The following is an 18,276-nucleotide window of genomic DNA, read 5'->3' as shown; positions in this document are numbered from 1 at the left end:
TTAAAATTCATTGTTTTTAATTCCTTATAAAACAAGTATAATACTTGTATAATATATATATTTTTTAGAATAAAAATAAAAGATAGTAAAAAGTGATAATTTCTTGATTTTTGGTAAGTGAAATATATATGAATGGAAAACTGACATGCCAAACAAAATATGAATGGTAAGTGGTAAGTATATCATCTGGTCTAATAAAACGAAGGATCTAATAGGCTAAACCAGGTGTACACAAAACTCAACAAACTCAACTTGAGCTCTTAAACCTAAAAATCTAAAAGCAAAAGTTGGCTATTCTGTTCATGATTTATATATTTTCTAAAAGATAGCTTTTGATTTTAGTTCTTGGGTTAATATTTTATTAAAAAGGAGTTTTCGGTAAAATTTAGTAATTCTTAAAACCAAAATCAAACTTGGTTGTTATTTTGCATACCCAAAACATTCTTTAAATATATATTTTTTAAACTAAAATGAGCCCATTTATTGGGCTGGTGGGTTAGGACGAATTTTTTTTTTTTCTATTATATAACACCGGAATGACAAAAAATTCATGTTTTAATGACACCAATTAATGGATTAAACTTTCCTCATGTAGTCTTAGAAATATGATTCCTACTCATGAATTGATGTGAGTTTTTTCATTTCATATGGATTTTTTTTTCACTTCAAGGAATGAAATTATATGTATTATAGTCATAAAAGACTTTTATTCATATAATCTTTAATAATATTAATCTTTTTAAAACTTTAGCTAAATAGTTTTTTATTTTTAATAAATAAATATTTTTTATTATAATTATATTTTAAGATTTTATGGTATTAGTTCTTTTTATTTTGTAATTTTCTTAGATCATAAATATTTTGTTTTTTTTGTATTTAAAAAAACTTATAACAATTATTTTGACCACAATGAATCATGCTTGTATATTAGTTTATTTAACAATGTATCTTTATTTAGTTGAAGTTTATTATTATAAAATAATTTTTTTATTTATCATTTTTATTTTATATAGTTTTATATTTAGGGTTTTTGACATTGTAACACAACAAAGTTTGACCATTTTATACATTTAGTCACTCAAGTTTTTTTGTGCTTAATAGACCATTAAAGGTGAATTTTACCTATCAATTACACCATTATATGACCTGATATAGGAATTACTTGAGTGACTAAATATGTAAATTCGTCAAACTTTGTTGTGCTACAGTGCCAAAAACTCCACCCACGTATGCCAAGCCACGTCAGCATGTCACCCGTAAACCGAATACAATTTCCCTAACCCCTTAATTAGTTTGTGTTGTCTAACGTTAAGAACCAATTAAGCACAAAAAAAAAATACTCGAGTGACTAAATGTATAAATTCACCAAACTATGTTGTGGTACAGTGCCAAAAACCCTTATATTTATTGATAACAAGTATGTTTGAATGACTCGATTCATTCTTTCGAATCAACTAAACATGACAACAAAATGTAATTACTCGTTCCATGACCCTCTTCATTCTATTACTTGTCCATTCCATTCTTTGGTAATTTCATACCATCATACCAAAGAAACGATTAAGAACCTTAACCAAACCGGTACATAATGAACTTAAACCGTCTCAGTATCTTCCGACGCTTTTTATACACCTAAATGCAATGAACATTGGAGAACCGCTGGTTTGCCTTTTTCACTTTTTGTATTTATACACCAATTTGAGTTTGTTAAATGAGAAAGAATTTGATTGCCTTTAGGTTGTGTTTGTTACATGGAACATAATTAGACTATATGAGATTACACAAACTTTCTAATGATATTTCGATGATGGTGAGCGCAATTACCTCCCAACTTCTTCCACGTTTTTGGACATGACAACTTTTTTTTAAACTTTTGTACCATTAACATTAATCACAGTCTCAAGTCTCAATCCAGCGTGAATCACAGTACATGCTATGTAATTTCCTGTCAACATGACAAATGTGGCCTTAGGGTTTGAAGTCGGGCAATGATGGTTTTAGGCTAGCCATGCAAAGAGTCCCTTGGTCTTTGTGCATGGGATCTTCGGTCACAAGACCCAAAAAATGTATCGGGTATTTACTAAAAAATCACAAGAATTTATAAGTTGATACACACTGAGGTTTGCTATATTGGTTCGGGATCTAGATTTACCCAAGGTAAGGTTACATTTATATTTCATTACTTAATGCTGCTCAATGTATATGTATGTATGTAATTGAGTACTATTGCTATATATACAGAAATAGAAGGAACAAGTAACATTTAGTAGATGTTGCGATTGGTTGTTGTTTGATTTGAGGCAATTGAGATCCTTTGATCCTGAAGCATGTTCATGTTGGGAGCTAATAACCGAGTGTAGCGATCAAAATACAGAAGCTGTTTCATTAAAAGTGCAAACTCCCGAGGGAATCTTAACCCGTATGACTCACTAACCCGTACCTATATAGATATATTCACAATTCACATCAATATATATATATATATATATATATATATATATATATATATATATATATATATATTATAACCCACAAACAAAAAGTTATTTATTTATGCTTACCACATCAAGAAACAGTGCATTCATCTGCCTCTCATCAACAACTAAGTTGGCCGATATAGCAGTTGCATTTGTGTTTGTTCGGGTTGCTGTTGCAACTACAATTTCTGTATCCAAATCCTGAATTTTAAAATAGTTGTCCCTTAATTTTATTAAATTGTCAAAAGCTAGTTTGATATGATTTAACCAGGGTTAAAAACGTACCTGTATCGAAGAAAAGATCTTCTTCAAATCTGTAGCAAATGCCCTAGAGTCCACATCCGTGTTTGTAGCACCCATTTCAATCAAGGCAGATGCCATTGATTCATATTCTTCAGTTGCAATTGAACCCAAAAACACTTCCATTGCACCCCATGTTTTTGGTGATATTCGTCCCACAATTCCTGCAACCCACCCACCCATACATTTTGCCTATCATTAGTACATGTATATGGCTTGGGGGTGTTTTGGTCTTTTAACAACGAGTACCTACCAAAATCAAGAAAACCAATACGACCATCACGTAATAACCATAAGTTACCCGCATGTACATCTGCATGGAAACTTTCACATCCCAACAAACTACCAAACCTGCACAGAACTTATCATTGTAAAAAATATGATCATCTGCATTTCAAACGACATCAAGTAGGGTAACTGAACTCAGACAGACCATACGTTAAGGGCAGTTATAAGACTGGTTTCAGGACTTGAAACAAGAGAACTTATGGAGTCCAAATCAGTGAGTGGGACCCCATAAAGTCTCTCCATTGTTAGAACTCGTTTTGTACTGCATTCTGGATACACTCTAGGAGCTGTGGCCTGCCTAGTAAGCCCCATTGATTCTAGGTAGCTTCTGAAGGACTCTATATTTGCTGCCTCTTTCTTGAAGTCAACTTCTTCAAGCATCGATGCTCTTATGTCATTCACGATAGCAACCTACTTTACAAAATGCAAACATTACAATAAATAAATAAATCCTATAAAAACAAAATTTGTAAATTTTACAGATCATATACCAGTGATGCACGGCTGAAATCAGGATTCAAGAACTCTACAATGCGAGCAACAACATAAATGAAGTTGAGGTCTGCAACTAATACATCTTCAATTCCAGGTTTCAACACTTTTATTACTACATCCGCTTGTGACCCTTTAAGCCTTGCTGCATGTACCTAAAAGATTGTTGTTGTTGTTTTTTTTTTTCAAAATGTTACATAAACAATAGTGCAGCTTTTATTTTCAAAGAAAATGATATCATCAAACCTGTGCTATTGAGGCTGAGGCAAGTGGTGTAGGATCAATGTAGTCATAGATACTGTCTATAGGCACTGCTAGTTCTTCACGTAGAATGCTCTTAATCTCTTCAAAAGGAACAACTGGAGCTCTATCAAAACAATACTGGAATTCTTGCACGTATTCTTCCGGAAACAATGTGGGAGCTGATGCTATGAACTACAAATTACAAAAATATATACATGAGGATTCATTCACCAAAAAAGCTTATCAACAATGACTCATTTCTCTTTATATACATGAGAATTAACAAAAAGACACATACCTGACCTAATTTGATATAGGTAGCCCCTAAGCGTTCAAACAACTTGCGAAGGTAAAGAGGTGATAGCAATCCAAGTTGAAGTTGTGATGGTATTCCACTAGGTGAATTTCTTGACTGCAATTAAATCATTCCACCATGTCATTAGAGAACAGGGTTTACAAATATAGAACAGTTATATTATTATATATGATTTACAGTGAAAATGAGAAGTTGAAAAGTGTATATGCCTGTGATAATTCTGCTACCCACTCACTGCCAACACCTATGACTGCTTGAATACCTTGGGCTAGTCTTACAGCTCCACGAGGACCTGTATTGATAGATGTCTGGACAATATCCTCCACAAGTTTTGGCAACTTCTCCATACTTTCTGCAAGGGGAAAAAGGTGAATTTTTTACTTTTACTTTGCTGATTATTTCAGTATAGCATCATATAAAATGATGGAAGTTGCTAGCACTAATTAAGAAGCTAGAAGTGTATTTGTGTAAGATATAAGAAGAACCAAAACTGAAATACCTTGAAGTCGAGAAGTAAAAAGATCTTGTGTTCGTGCTGATTGTGACTCTGAATATCTTGCATAGAGTCTCAACCCATTAGATCGATACTCAAGCTTCTTTGAGCCAATCAATATGCTTGTAACAGGTAACTGGGAGTGAAAGGCAAATATATTATTAATCTACAAACTAGAGAAGTGTTGCATTCACACACACACACACTTAATTTCAATCTTCAAATGTCATTTTATTCTTTCTCATAAGATCAACCTAAACTTCCCACTGCATGCAAGTAAGTTTAGATATTCAAACTGATCCAAAAGACAAAAAAAAACATATTAATTTCTTCTCAGTAGTAAATACCTATGACATGGTTAAAACAAGCAAATATATAACTACGTAAATCACATCTGAACATCTTTAAAACTTGTTATATCTTTGCCTCACAAATGCATTAAAAAGGCATAGGCTGTCACAAACAAAACCTAACTGTTAAATCAGTAGGATCCTATTGGTGAAAAGAGCATGTTTTACTCTCAGTTAAGCGAATAGATCTTTATTAAGTTTAGAGTAGGTATAGCTGAGCAATCAATTAGTAAGAGTGTGTAATATGATTGATGGAGATTCAATTCGTCAAAAGGTTATGGTTTCCAATATTTTTCGGAACACGATATGCTTGCAATGATTGTAATTAGGAATTGAGCACAAATCGATGTGAAAATTCGTGAAAATAATTTCTAATGAAGTGAGGAACTCGACCGAGTGAAAACTAAAGCTCAGTTGCCCCAAGTTGCGCATGTAATGGAATCGGTTTGAAAAGCGGTGGAAAGAAATTCTAATTAGAGTTAAGCTACCCCAAACACACCACTCAACTCAACTATTTAATCACACAATTGCGAATACAATCAACTTAATATACGCTTAAAACCTGGGACTGGTGCGGGAAAAGAGGAACGGTACGGCCATGGAGAAAGCCTCTGAACACAGAAACAGACGCCATGGATTCTGTAGCCCTCGATATGGTTTATCAATTTCCAGTAGGCGATTGTGTGAATTCCAATTGCCAATAACCTCTCCCTTGCAAAGTGATTGCTACGTCACCTCGCCTTAACTGAAATATGATCCATGTCTCGAAATGGAAATGGGGCAAATATTTTGGTAAGCAGCTTGCGAAAACCATTTGACCGCGTGGCATAATCTTACTGGCTTAGGTGTAAAACTGAAACTAACATTTTTTATTTATTTTTCTAAATAAACCGGTTCGAGTCCTCGCTACATAAATGGTTCAAAACTTCAAATGTCTCACCCATTCATTAACCAGATGTCTATGATCCAACCAGATATTTAAATTTGATTTGGATGCTCAAATTTGATGAATCAAATAAAGCATTGAATTCATGCGTGTTTGTTGAGAACATAAATCAACTAACAACATAACATCGATCAAAGATGCTCGTGAAATGCCATGTTGCACGAGCAATTAATCTTGCAAAATTCTGAACAATGTGATATTATCTCCGTAACTGATGAATTCTAATAATCTTTGATCATTCAGGATTAAACCAACTTTTCTTTTTTGTAGCAACCCATAAACTGTTAACAACTTGTCAACTGAATCCAAATAGTAGGGTTTTTTTTTTGGCATATTCCTGGTGTTGAAGTGATGACACGTAGATTTTTTTATGTGTAGGATGCTTGTCATCTTTTTTCTTAATTAAATCAAAATTAACCATAAAAGGTCAAAGTGCTTCCACCTTTAATCTATTCCGTAAGTTGAACTATACTTTAGGTTATGCAAAATGTTCATTATAAATAGAAGAATTTGTAGTGTTAAAACTGTAAAATGCTATGTTTAACTTTGGTGACCCTCCCATAACCCAACACCATGCTGCAAAACGAAGAAAACAGCATGCAAAGAGAAGCGTTCCTCAAAATCATTCTATTTTGGTAGTTAAGAAAAGAGATCAAAACTGTAATAATCAATAAAGAAGAAAACAACAAACATGATAGTAGCATAATAATTACACAGCTTAAGAATCTTCTATCTCAGAATCAGACTCTGTATCTGAGCGCAATTCTGCAGGTCTTCTGTTTGTGTTGGCTTCCAATGGGGGCATCCCATCATCTTCACTAGACTCCAACTCCTCATTTTCCTGTGTGCTTTTCTCAGACTTTCCATTAGAGGTGTCCACTATCACTGTTTTAAATATTTCTGGCCTGCATAATTCAAATGAAGAATTTTTATTGATAATTAATTCTCATCATAAGTCATAAGTTAGGAGTAATAAACAAACTAACCATTCTGGAGACTTTTGTAACACTCTAACTTGTTCATGAAAAAGGACTTGAAGAACAACACAAGCCACTTTTCTTCCAGACTCAACAGCCTCTTCTCTTCCACTATCATCAACCACCACAAAACTACCTGCAACATTTATTCATCATCAAATTGACCATTTCTATGGGGGTTAAATGCAACAAATAGCACTATACTTTCACTGCTATGATTGGGTAGATTTTTCAAAGTACAATGCTAAACTTAGAAAGATTAAGTCACACCTCGTTTTATCCACATGCTTTTCTGAAATTTAGCTGGAAAAATCGCCAAAGCTTTGTCTCCTTTGGCATCAATTATCTGTATACTTAAATCAATCAGTCATGCATTTAATTTAACCAAGAACAAGTGATGAATAACCTCAATTAGATTGGAGCCTCGAAGTGAAACAACTTGCATAATGTTTTGTCCTGGTTGAAGACTTAAGGTCTCATCATTAACAGCCCTCTTCAGATTCTTCCTTCCACCTTTTGCAGCCATTTTTCACTTTAATCACACTTGCAGATGATTATGGAGCTCTGTGTGTAAAATCTACTAGAAAAATCAACACATTAAAACGATTAAATGAACACATTACATTACACCTACAATCACACAAATTAACAGATTAGATCCATCCAATTACATATATATGTACACTTTAAAGATTCAAGGTTCAGCCAAAGCATATGAATAAGATACTAGTCCCAGTTTTCACTTTCAAATTTCTATTTTTTCGATATATTCAGTTTTCTTTGTATTTTATCTGTTAGTTATGTCAGATAAAATACAGCATCCATATCAAAGAGTTTGCTTCAAGATATTAGAGCAGATCACCAACATAAGCTTCATAGAAAGGATATTAAAGCCAATACAAACAAAATGGATGGGAATTCAAGCAACTTGAGTCTTAACTACCAGATACCAACAAGCAAACAAGCAAAAGAGTGAAGGTGATAACTACAAAAAGGTTTAATTAAAAACATACAAGTTTAGACTTTAGGAGATGCAGGAGAATTGAAAGAAAGTGCACAGCGAGCTAGAAGAGGAAGCAGTTTGAGTCAAACGAATTCAGGCCACTTCAAAGACATGTTCTGATGTTCTTATCTATTGCATGTGTCAAGGGTCTCAGCCCTCAGTAAGTAATTAAGTACCACGTCGAAACTTTGAGGTACGGAAAGCAGGCAAATGAACTCAATCAGCAAAATATGATAAGGATCAAACTATGCTGCAACTACACAATACCATGAGAAGCTACTAACTGATCCAATTTTGGGTTCCAAACTCGGTTGCCGAGATAAGCAAAGGGAACATACGTTGCTGGATTTTGTACAGCAAGAACAGGGGAAATCCAACAAAAAATCGATTTCATAACAGCAAGAATCAAACTTAAATGCATAGCAAGAAACAATTCCGTACCTTAATTTGGAATTTTGGTGACAAATTTGACCAACAAGCAGCAACAATAAGCCGTGAATCGAGGTATGTAGTGAAAACGCAGTGCAACAAGAAACAGTCGCAGTTGTTGGTAGGGTTCGAAGATGGGTTGGGTAATTTATCCGGGTTTCTTTTTCCTTTTTTTCTCGATGAGTCACATTATTTTATTTTCTCCTTTTTGGACGTTTTTAGGGTTGATACAATATCATCTATTTGTTTTATTTTATTTTTAAAATTTTATTTCACTAAATTGTAATAATGTATTTTTTTTTATCTTGATTATAAAAGTTACTCATAAAACGACCTTATTTTGGTATGACAAAATTACATAAATGGTCCTCATGGTTGACAAAATCGACCAATTATGGTCCTTATGACGAATTCTTTACACAGATGGTCCATGTGGTTTCAAAATCTTGCAAAGACAGTCCTTTTGACTAACGGCGTTAACTTTTTCAGTTGAGTCCTATGTAAATTGACATATTTGCCCTTCATGCATAAGGACGCTTTATGTAATATGTTTCTACCACAGGGACCATTTATGTAATTTTCTCTATTATTTATTATTTTTTTATTTATTTTAATTATATATTTAAGGATTTAGATTTGTTTAAATTTATTGTTTAATATATATATATATATATATATATATATATATATATATACATGCTAACATTTTTTAACGTTTTGCTCAAATTATTTTTTCTAATCTTTTTGACATTTTCTTCAAGTAAATTTATTAATGTTTTTTATGTTGACGTTTTATTCGAGTATTATTTATCTATTTTTTTGACATTATGTTCGAATACATTTTTCAACATATAGTATGTTTATATTTGTTAAAGGATTTCACGGCTATTGTAATTATAATTCGTAACTTAATTCACTTTTAATTATGTTTTCATTTTTTTTCTTTTATCAGGTTATATAATTATTATTTTTTAATTCAAATATTTAACTATATAAGGTTGTATAATTATTATTTTTGTAAACTAATTTATTAACATTTTTTTACAAAAAAGTGTAAAATGTTTGTTAAACGTGAATATGATTAATATAGATTAGGTAGATATAGGTTAAGCTGCGACCGCCTCACAACGTTGCCGAGAACGACCAAGTCATTTCACATTGGATTTAAATGTAATTGTTTTGAGTGAATTTTTTTTTTTGTTTTTAGCAGTGTTGTAAAAAATCACAACGCAAGGGCCTCTAATCGGTCAGGTAGCACTTAGGGATTAAACTGAGATTAATCGGGACCTAATTGTGATTTTTTATAACACTGCTAAAAACAAAAAAAAAAAAAAAAAAAAAAAAAAAAACCTCGAAATAATTACATTTAAATCCAATGTGAAATGACCTAGACGTTCTTGGCAACATTTTGAGGCGGTCTCAGCGTAGCCTATGTCTACCTAATCTATATTAATCATATTCACGTTTAACAAACATTTTACACTTTTTTTTATAAAAAATGTTAATAAATTATCTTACAAAAATAATAATTATATAACCTTATATAGTTAAATATTTGAATTAAAAAATAATAATTATATAACCTGATAAAAGAAAAAAAATGAAAACATAATTAAAAGTGAATTAAGTTACGAATTATAATTACAATAGTCGTGAAATCTTTTAACAAATATAAACATACTATATGTTGAAAAATGTATTCAAACATAACGTCAAAAAATAAATAAATAAATAAATAATATTCGAATAAAACGTCAACATAAAAAACATTAATAAATTTATTTGAAGAAAATGTCAAAAAGATTAGAAAAAATAATTTGAGCAAAAAGTTAAAAAATGTTAGCATGTATATATATATATATATATATATATATATATATATATATATATTAAACAATAAATTTAAACAAATCTAAATCCTTAAATATATAATTAAAATAAATAAAAAATAATAAATAATAGAGAAAATTACATAAATGGTCCCTGTGGTAGAAACATATTACATAAAGCGTCCTTATGCATGAAGGACAAATATGTCATTTCACATAGGACTTAACTGAAAAAGTTAATGCCGTTAGTCAAAAGGACCGTCTTTGCAAGATTTTGAAACCACATGGACCATCTGTGTAAAGAATTCGTCATAAGGACCATAATTGGTCGATTTTATCAACCGTGAGGACCATTTATGTAATTTTGTCTTTTGGTATTATATATAAGTGTTGACTTAATTGACTATTAAAATTTAATGAATATTATCATTTATTAATCTAAATTTAAATTTATAGAAACACTAATAATCTAACGTACTACCGAAACTTAATCATATCTTGATAATATAAACTAGGCGTGAAACCCGTGTATTACACGGGTTAATTTAAAAAAAGATTAAACATTAAAGTGTAAATAAAAAATATTTTTTAATGTAACTTTAAAATAAAAAATGAAGAAATGTATTTACTGCAATTATATATATATATATATATATATATATATATATATATATATATATATATATATATGTATATATATATATATATATATGATATTTAATACTTTATATATATAAGTATATGATTTTAATTTTAAAAATTGAAACAAACCAAAAATTGACAAATGGATAATATTTATTTAAAAAATACAACAACATGACAAGTGTCAAAACTTATGGAAGATTGACCTATGACAAAAAGATCTTCATTTATTAAGGAGGATAAAGGTAACAATAAAATGAACAAGAGATTTTCACTGGGAATATAATCTTTGTCGTTTGATTATAAAAAACATAGTTAGAAAACGATTTACATGAACCCTAATATGGAATGAGGCGGAAGCTAAGAATACAGATGATGGGATGAATGAAGAAGAAACCGGTATATATACGCCTTCAAGTTTCCGATTACATCTTCAACTTTATCATTTTTATCATTTGCACTTTAATCCTTCATCTTTTAAGCAAGTCACATCTTTAACTTTCCTTTAACAATTTTACTCCAACTTTTCCATTTAGCTTTAAGCCACTTAATCAGCCTCTTCATGCAACCAAATCAAGTTAGAATAAAGCTTCTCTCATTAAGAGTATTTCAAATTAGGATCGACCAAAGTTGGTAAAAATTATTTACAACTTTTAATACCCTCCCACAATCCTAACATTGAAAATGATCAATCAAATACAAATGTTCACTCAACGATTTATGTTTGTTTTCCATTTAAAGTCTTAGTAAAAATGTTAGCCTTTGTTCAACACTATCAAGTATCAATCTTAAGAACTCTAATTAAACTAATTTCAATTTTTTTCTACTATCAACCTTAAGAATTTTAATTAAAACCAAGTTAAGTTAGAACTTTTTTTTATATACTTTCATGCAACTTTTTTTACAGCTTCCACACAACTCTTTCTAAATATTTTTTACAAACATTTGTCTAGATTTTTTACAACCTTTTAGAAAGAATAAGAAAAATATAAAAAAGTTTCGAAAGTATTTTATAACATTTATAGAAAGTATAAACATGTTTTAAAAGTTCTTTAAAATGTTATAAAAAAATTATGAAACATTTCTAAAAAGCTGAAAAGAAGTTTAAAAATGGTTTATGCCAAACTTGCAAAAAAAGTTGTGTGAAGTGTAAAAAAGTATAGAAAAAAGTATAAAATATTTAGAAATACTTTTGTTTAAAAAATCTATATGAAATCTATATATGAAAATATAAAAGAGTTTTAAAAGGTTATAAATCAAGTTTAAAACGTATTCAAAAACTATAGAACAAGTTCATATAGCTTTTTGTTAATAATATAAACAACTTTCAAAAGTATTAAAAACAAAGGTTATAAAAATGTTTTAACAGAAATTTAAAAAGGCTTGTAATAAAGTACAAAAAACGTTTTTGTGAAAGTCTAAACAAATTAAAAACAATTGTAAATAAAGTTTAAAACATTTAGAAATATGTTTTAAAACAATTATGAAAATATATGAAAGTGTATAACTATTTTGTAAATAAGTAAAAAAAATTATAACTATTTTGTAAATAAGTAAAAGAAATTATTAATATTTTACGATAAGTGTTAAAAAAGTTGGTATATTTTTTTCTTTTTTAATGACTTAATTATCACGATTCGATTTAAATGACAAAATGATGATGATTAGGAACTTAGTCCAATCCTTTATATAAACAGGTAAATATGGAGTAGCATGTCGAAAGGGGAAATGGAAATAAAATTAAGACACATTAAAACTTAGATAGCTAAATGATGTCATTGATAAGACTTCAAAATGGTTAATTAAGCTAGTACTCGTATTATAAATCTAGCATAGTCATATTTTCATTTGTATCACAAAAAAGTTATATTAGTTGTTAAAAAGGTTTGTGAACTCATTTGGTTATTTTTTTCTAACAATATACTCATTAATTTTAACCATGAATTTTAGGAATATATTTAAACTTATATTTTTTTTCCTAAAGTTAATGAGTTTGATACTTTTTTGGCAAGAAAAAAAGTCAACATTGAGTATGTTATGAAATGGTCTATTCAAATGTGAAAATCATTGAAGAATTATAATTTAATCCTAAAAAAATTTGAAATGAGAGAGGAGGATGAGATTTTGTTATAAGGAGAACTAACACCATAATTACAATGAAGAATAACGGGGGCTGGCAAGAGGTCAGGAGGCAGCGGAAGACGACTGTTTTTGCTCCTTCTGTCGATTCTTCTGTAACATCCTTTTACGTGAAAAATCTTCCAGGTGATGCAATCAAAAAAGATCTGTGGGGAACTTGTTCAAAGTTGGGTTTACTTGCCGACATCTTTATTGCCGGGAGAAGGGATGCTTCCGGCTCTTTCTTTGCGTTTATTCGTTATGCCAAGGTGCAAGATGCAGGCTCCATTGAACGTGGATTAAACAAGGTGGTTTGTAGGGGCAGGACGCTGGTGGCAAACCTTGCCAAGCACCCTCGTTCAACTCCTAAGGTTACCGATAAGAATCCAAATGTCTCCTCCTTTAAGCCTGCTCCTTGGAAATCTATGGATTCTAGGTCCTTCTCCGATGTTCTAATGGGGAAATCGGTACGCCAGCCTTCTCTCCATCCAATGGATATTACTCTTTCCAGCATTAAAGAAATAAGTGAGTGGACAGACAAAAGCACTTTGCTTGGGGAGGCCAAGGATTTTGATACTCTTTGCAACTTTCCGTCGCTGTTTGCTTTGGAAGGTTATGATGTGGTGGATTGTAAATATAATGGGGGTATGCAGGTTGTTATCAAATTTAAATCGGATAGAGCTGCGGAGATTTTCAAGGCTAATAAGAGCATTTGGATGAAATGGTTCACCAGGGTTGATTTATTTTGCTGGAAGCTCACACGTTTTGAAAGGATCGCTTGGATTAAGATTACCGGTGTTCCTATGTTAGCATGGGATGAGTCTAATTTCTCTAGCATTGCAGGCACGTATGGTAAGGTCCTTGTTAATAATTGTGATTTTTGGAACAGCAGCGACACGTCGGCGAGTAAATTGTGTATTCTCACTGCTTCCCGGAAAAGGATCAATGATGAAGTCGGTGTCATGTTTTGCGGTTCAAAACTTTCAGTTGGAGTGTTTGAAGTCGATGATGACTGGACTCCTTTCAAGCCGTTTCAACTAGAGTCTCCGCAAGTGTCAGAAGATGATGAAGATGATGATGGAATTTCTGACACATATGTGAACGAGGAGTTTGAAGAAGGAGAAATCGGGGGAGATGTTCTCGCCGATCAGGGTGATATTCCGGCAATGGATGCGACGCCGGTAGTCGGCGGGGAGAGAAAAGAAATTCAAGAGCCGCAATTATTTTTTGGGGAAGGTGAAAGGTCCCCTAGAATCTTGGAAGCAGATAAAATAATTAATGTGGGAGATGATTCTATTGCAGCAGACGCTAACGGTAATCATGCTTTTGCTCGATTGGGCTGCCCAACTCTTATTGGGCCAACTCCTTGTGGGCCAGCAGGGGTGTCTGTCAGTAATAGGCTTAATAGTAGTCCTGAATTCGAGCCTGGTGATTCAGCAGTAAAAAGAAGGCGCACGAAGAAGAAGGGAAAAGGAAGTTCTTGCGTTGAATCTCTCTCTCGATCCGTACCTCAGGACATTCCGTTATTTGATTTGAATAAAAATGCTTCAAATTCTCAAGGTTCCTTTATGTAAGGCCGTTCGGAGAATTCTCCATCTCACAGTTCGTCTGCTTCGTCCGCTGAGTTAGGTCGTACCATTGAAATCGGTAGGCAAGTGGGTTTTCAAGCTGAGATCGGGAACGGGGCTGTTCTTGAAGCTCTCAATGGAGGTGGAGGAGTTAAAATTGGTAAACCATGAATATTTTGTCTTTAAATATCAGAGGGATGAGCGATTCTCATAAAATTGAATGACTCTCTAGACTAAGGAAAGAAAATAGGATTACTTTTTGTGGAATTCAAGAGACGAGATTGGAGTCTCTTCCTTCTGGCATGTGCAATTGGTGGAAAAAGGAAGATTTTGGCTTCGATTTTGCTAAATCTGTCGGCAAATCGGGTGGTCTACTTTGCTTATGGGATAAAGAATTTTTCCAAGAAATTGATATCATTAAATCCATGTTCTTTATGGCTGTTGTTGGATATTGGAGAGGAGTGGTCGGTGAAACAATTTTTGTTAATATTTATGCCCCTCAAGCCCCTGATGATAAGATTGTGTTGTGGGATAATATTCTTAATTTGATGGCTTCGAGACCCGGTAATTGGGTTAATTTCGGTGATTTTAATGCTGTCCGAAGACCTGATGAACGACTTAACTCGGTCTTTTGCCCCAACATTGCTAGAGCTTTTAACGGGTTCATATCTAAAGTAGGTCTTATTGATTTAAACATGGGAGGAAGGAGGTTTACTTATTTTTGTGAAGATGGGTGCAAGCTCAGCAAGCTAGACAGATTCCTCGTTTGCCCTAACTTCTTGGCTGCCTTTCCCTCTGCTGCTGTTACCGCCTTTCCTAGGGAATTTTCTGATCATTCCCCGATCATTCTTCACACCTCGCTTTTATGCTTCGGCCCTCCACCTTTTAGGTTCTTTAATTCATGGTGTTTTAGAGATGGTTTCGACAATGTTGTTGTTTAGGCGTGGAATAGTTTCTCGGGTGAAGGCGTGCCTGATAGATACTTAGCTAACAAATTGAAATGGGTTAAAGAGGCCATTCGTGGTTGGAGGAGGGTGGAGTTCGAAAAAGAAAATAAGGTGTTACGTGAACTTAAATACAAGGTTAATGATCTTGAGCTTCAAGCGGAATCTAGATGCTTAAATGAATTTGAATTGAAGGAAAGAAGATCATGCAAGCAGCGCATTTTGGAGTTGGAAAAGATGGCTAAGATTGATTTAATGCAGAAAGCTAAGATAAAGTGGGTGCGAGAGGGAGACGAGAATAGTTCCTTTTTCCACGCGTCTCTTAAAAACAAAAACAGGAGGAAAAACATTCATGGGCTAATGGTCAATGGAATTTGGATGACTGACATTGATTCTATTAAGCGAGATACGATGGACTTCTTTAGTAATAAGTTCAAAGAAACTTGTCGTGATCGCCCTGCACTAATCAACGGGAATTTCAATATGCTTTCTGAGGAAGATAGGTGTGCGCTTGATGCGCCTATCGATCTCACGGAAGTCAAGGATGCTATTTGGAATTGTGGGAGCGAGAAGGCGCCCGGACCTGACGGATTCACGTTAAAATTTTTTAAACGGTTTTGGTCTCTCATGCAAGACGACATCATGCGCTTCGTGAAACATTTCGAGTCTTTCGGTTGCTTTTCTCGTGGCTGTAACTCCTCTTTCATTTCCCTCCTTCCTAAAGTGAAGGATCCTCTCTCCCTCGTTGATTTCCGCCCCATCAGCCTCATCGACAGCTTATATAAAATTGTGGCTAAAATTCTCGCTTCCAGAATAAAAAAAAAAGTGATTGGTAAGGTGGTTGACAAGGTTCAAACTGCTTTCATCGAGGGACGAAATATTTTAGATGGGCCGATGATCATAAACGAGATCTGTACATGGGCGAAAAAAGTCAAACACAAGACTTTTCTTCTTAAGGTTGACTTCGACAAGGCTTTTGATTCTATCAATTGGGGGTATTTGGAGTCCGTTATGGTGCAAATGGGGTTCAGATCGATATGGCTGAAGTGGGTCAAGGGATGTCTTTCCTCCGCAAGGGCTTCCGTTCTCCTTAACGGGTCTGCTACAAAGGAGTTTCCGTTATCCAAAGGCGTTAGGCAAGGTGATCCTCTGTCGCCTTTCTTGTTTATAATTGCAATGGAGGGTCTCAACGTGGCGGTGAAGTCGGCTTGCCAGAAATCGTTGTTTTGTGGCATTAAAATCCCCAAAGATGGTCCTTCTATTTCTCATTTATTTTATGCAGACGACGCGATTTTTGTGGGCGATTGGTCTAGTACGAATTTTTGCAATATTGCTAGAATCTTGAGATGTTTTCATGCGGCTTCGGGGCTAAAGGTCAACTTTCATAAGTCCAAAGTTTATGGTATAGGAGTTACGAATGGGGAAATTATCTCTTGTGCTCGGATTTTAAGTTGTGATGCGGCTTCCTTCCCTTTCAGTTTTTTGGGTGTCACAGTAGGAGCGAATATGAAATTAAAACGAAATTGGTATCCGGTTATTGATCGGGTGCAAAATCGGCTTAACTCATGGAAAGCTAAGATCCTTTCATTTGGCGGTCGACTTTCTTTGGTTAAATCCGTTCTTGGTAGCCTTCCTTTATATTTTTTTCTCTATTTTCAAAGCCCCTATCTCTATTATTGAAAAGTTGGAAAAAATTAGGCGTCAATTTCTTTGGGGAGGCAGCGACAACAAACATAAGATTTGTTGGGTGTCTTGGAGTTGCGCTCTTGGGCCAAAAGAAAAAGGTGGACTTAGTATTGGGTCTCTTCGATCCTTGAATCTATCGTTTCTTACCAAATGGCTTTGGAGATTCAAGAATCAACCGAATGCACTATGGAGACAGGTGGTCTGTGGTATTCATAACTTGAGCAGGAAACCGATTCATCACCTTGCTAAGAAGTCCCTCACTGGCGTATGGTCGGAGATATCGCAGGTGGTGAACATCCTGGAGAGTGAAGGGATTAATTTTAATTCTGTTTTTGGAGTTAAGATTATGGCTGGATCTAATACGTTATTTTGGCTTGAAGATTGGGAGGGGGTGGCTCATTTGACTCTCGATTTCCTAGCCTTTCGATCCTTGACAAGAAAAAGTCATGTTTCGTTTCGGAGCGTATTCTCCCAAATGAGTTCAAATGGGCTTGGAAGAGGAATCCTTCAAGTGATCAGGAACTGGCGGATATAAATTCCCTTAGCAGGCTTATATCTAATGTGGTCATGTCTCATGGTTTGGACCGGTGGATTTCTTTGCTTTCCGGAGATGGGGTGTTTCATGTGCGTGAGCTTCGATGTCTTATTGATTCCAAGATAACCTCGCCTATGGTGAATCCCACTGTCTGGTTTCACATTCCCCCCCTTAAAAGTCATTTGCTTCGTTTGGAGGGCTTGCATTGATCGGATTCCGACGGTGATGGCGTTGTCTAAAAGAGGTGTTCGTGTCGGGACTAACTCCTGTCATCTATGTTCCTCAGGGGTTGATGACACTGATCATTTATTCACGGGTTGCTCTTTTGCCGAAGATATTTGGAAATGGTTGTGCCATTGGTGCGGTATTCCCTTTCGATCGTTCAATAACGTCTCGTTGTTAGTGGAGTTTGCGGCTAATTGGGGTCATTGCCCAAAGAAAAAGAGAATTTTTCTGGTGATTGTTTATGGATTCCTATGGTGTATTTGGAAAGCGAGGAACGAAAATGTGTTTAGATCTACTTGTGCTAATGCTCCTAAGGTGGTGGATAATATTCTTGCTTTGGTGTTTGATTAGGTTAAACATATGGGGAAGTTTAATAATTGTAATTGATATGTTTGGGTTTGTAATCCTTTTGACA

General features: G+C 33.7%; 3 protein-coding genes across 4 annotated transcripts; 1 reads left to right on the top strand and 2 right to left on the bottom strand.

The window, feature by feature from the left end:
- Positions 1-2,147: 2,147 nt before the first annotated feature.
- On the bottom strand, positions 2,148-5,736 carry LOC111883712 (uncharacterized aarF domain-containing protein kinase At5g05200, chloroplastic). The gene is made up of 11 exons (XM_023880040.2): positions 5,522-5,736; positions 4,616-4,745; positions 4,326-4,468; positions 4,099-4,212; positions 3,804-3,992; positions 3,557-3,712; positions 3,211-3,476; positions 3,031-3,128; positions 2,763-2,941; positions 2,562-2,678; positions 2,148-2,440 (listed from the first exon to the last, which is right to left on the bottom strand). The coding sequence occupies exons 1-11, from the start codon at positions 5,591-5,593 to the stop codon at positions 2,264-2,266; spliced, it is 1,641 nt and encodes a 546-aa protein (XP_023735808.1). The 5' UTR covers positions 5,594-5,736; the 3' UTR covers positions 2,148-2,263.
- A 781-nt stretch (positions 5,737-6,517) lies between these two features.
- On the bottom strand, positions 6,518-8,482 carry LOC111883720 (uncharacterized). 2 transcript variants are annotated; one of them, XM_023880044.3, is made up of 5 exons: positions 8,327-8,482; positions 7,289-7,462; positions 7,153-7,228; positions 6,892-7,018; positions 6,518-6,810 (listed from the first exon to the last, which is right to left on the bottom strand). In XM_023880044.3, the coding sequence occupies exons 2-5, from the start codon at positions 7,406-7,408 to the stop codon at positions 6,624-6,626; spliced, it is 510 nt and encodes a 169-aa protein (XP_023735812.2). In that variant the 5' UTR covers positions 7,409-7,462; positions 8,327-8,482; the 3' UTR covers positions 6,518-6,623. The 2 variants fall into 2 exon arrangements, with proteins under 2 accessions (XP_023735812.2, XP_023735820.2); XM_023880052.3 differs by having other exon boundaries at positions 7,289-7,459.
- Positions 8,483-17,861: 9,379 nt separating this feature from the next.
- LOC128132485 (uncharacterized) lies at positions 17,862-18,212 on the top strand. Its single transcript, XM_052769081.1, has one exon. It carries the CDS (start codon positions 17,862-17,864, stop codon positions 18,210-18,212), a length of 351 nt encoding a protein of 116 aa, XP_052625041.1.
- The last annotated feature ends 64 nt before the right edge of the window (positions 18,213-18,276 follow it).

Source organism: Lactuca sativa, chromosome 2, assembly GCF_002870075.4.
Source record: "Lactuca sativa cultivar Salinas chromosome 2, Lsat_Salinas_v11, whole genome shotgun sequence".
Classification (NCBI taxonomy): Eukaryota; Viridiplantae; Streptophyta; class Magnoliopsida; order Asterales; family Asteraceae; genus Lactuca; species Lactuca sativa.
This window is presented reverse-complemented; position numbering and strand designations above follow the sequence as displayed.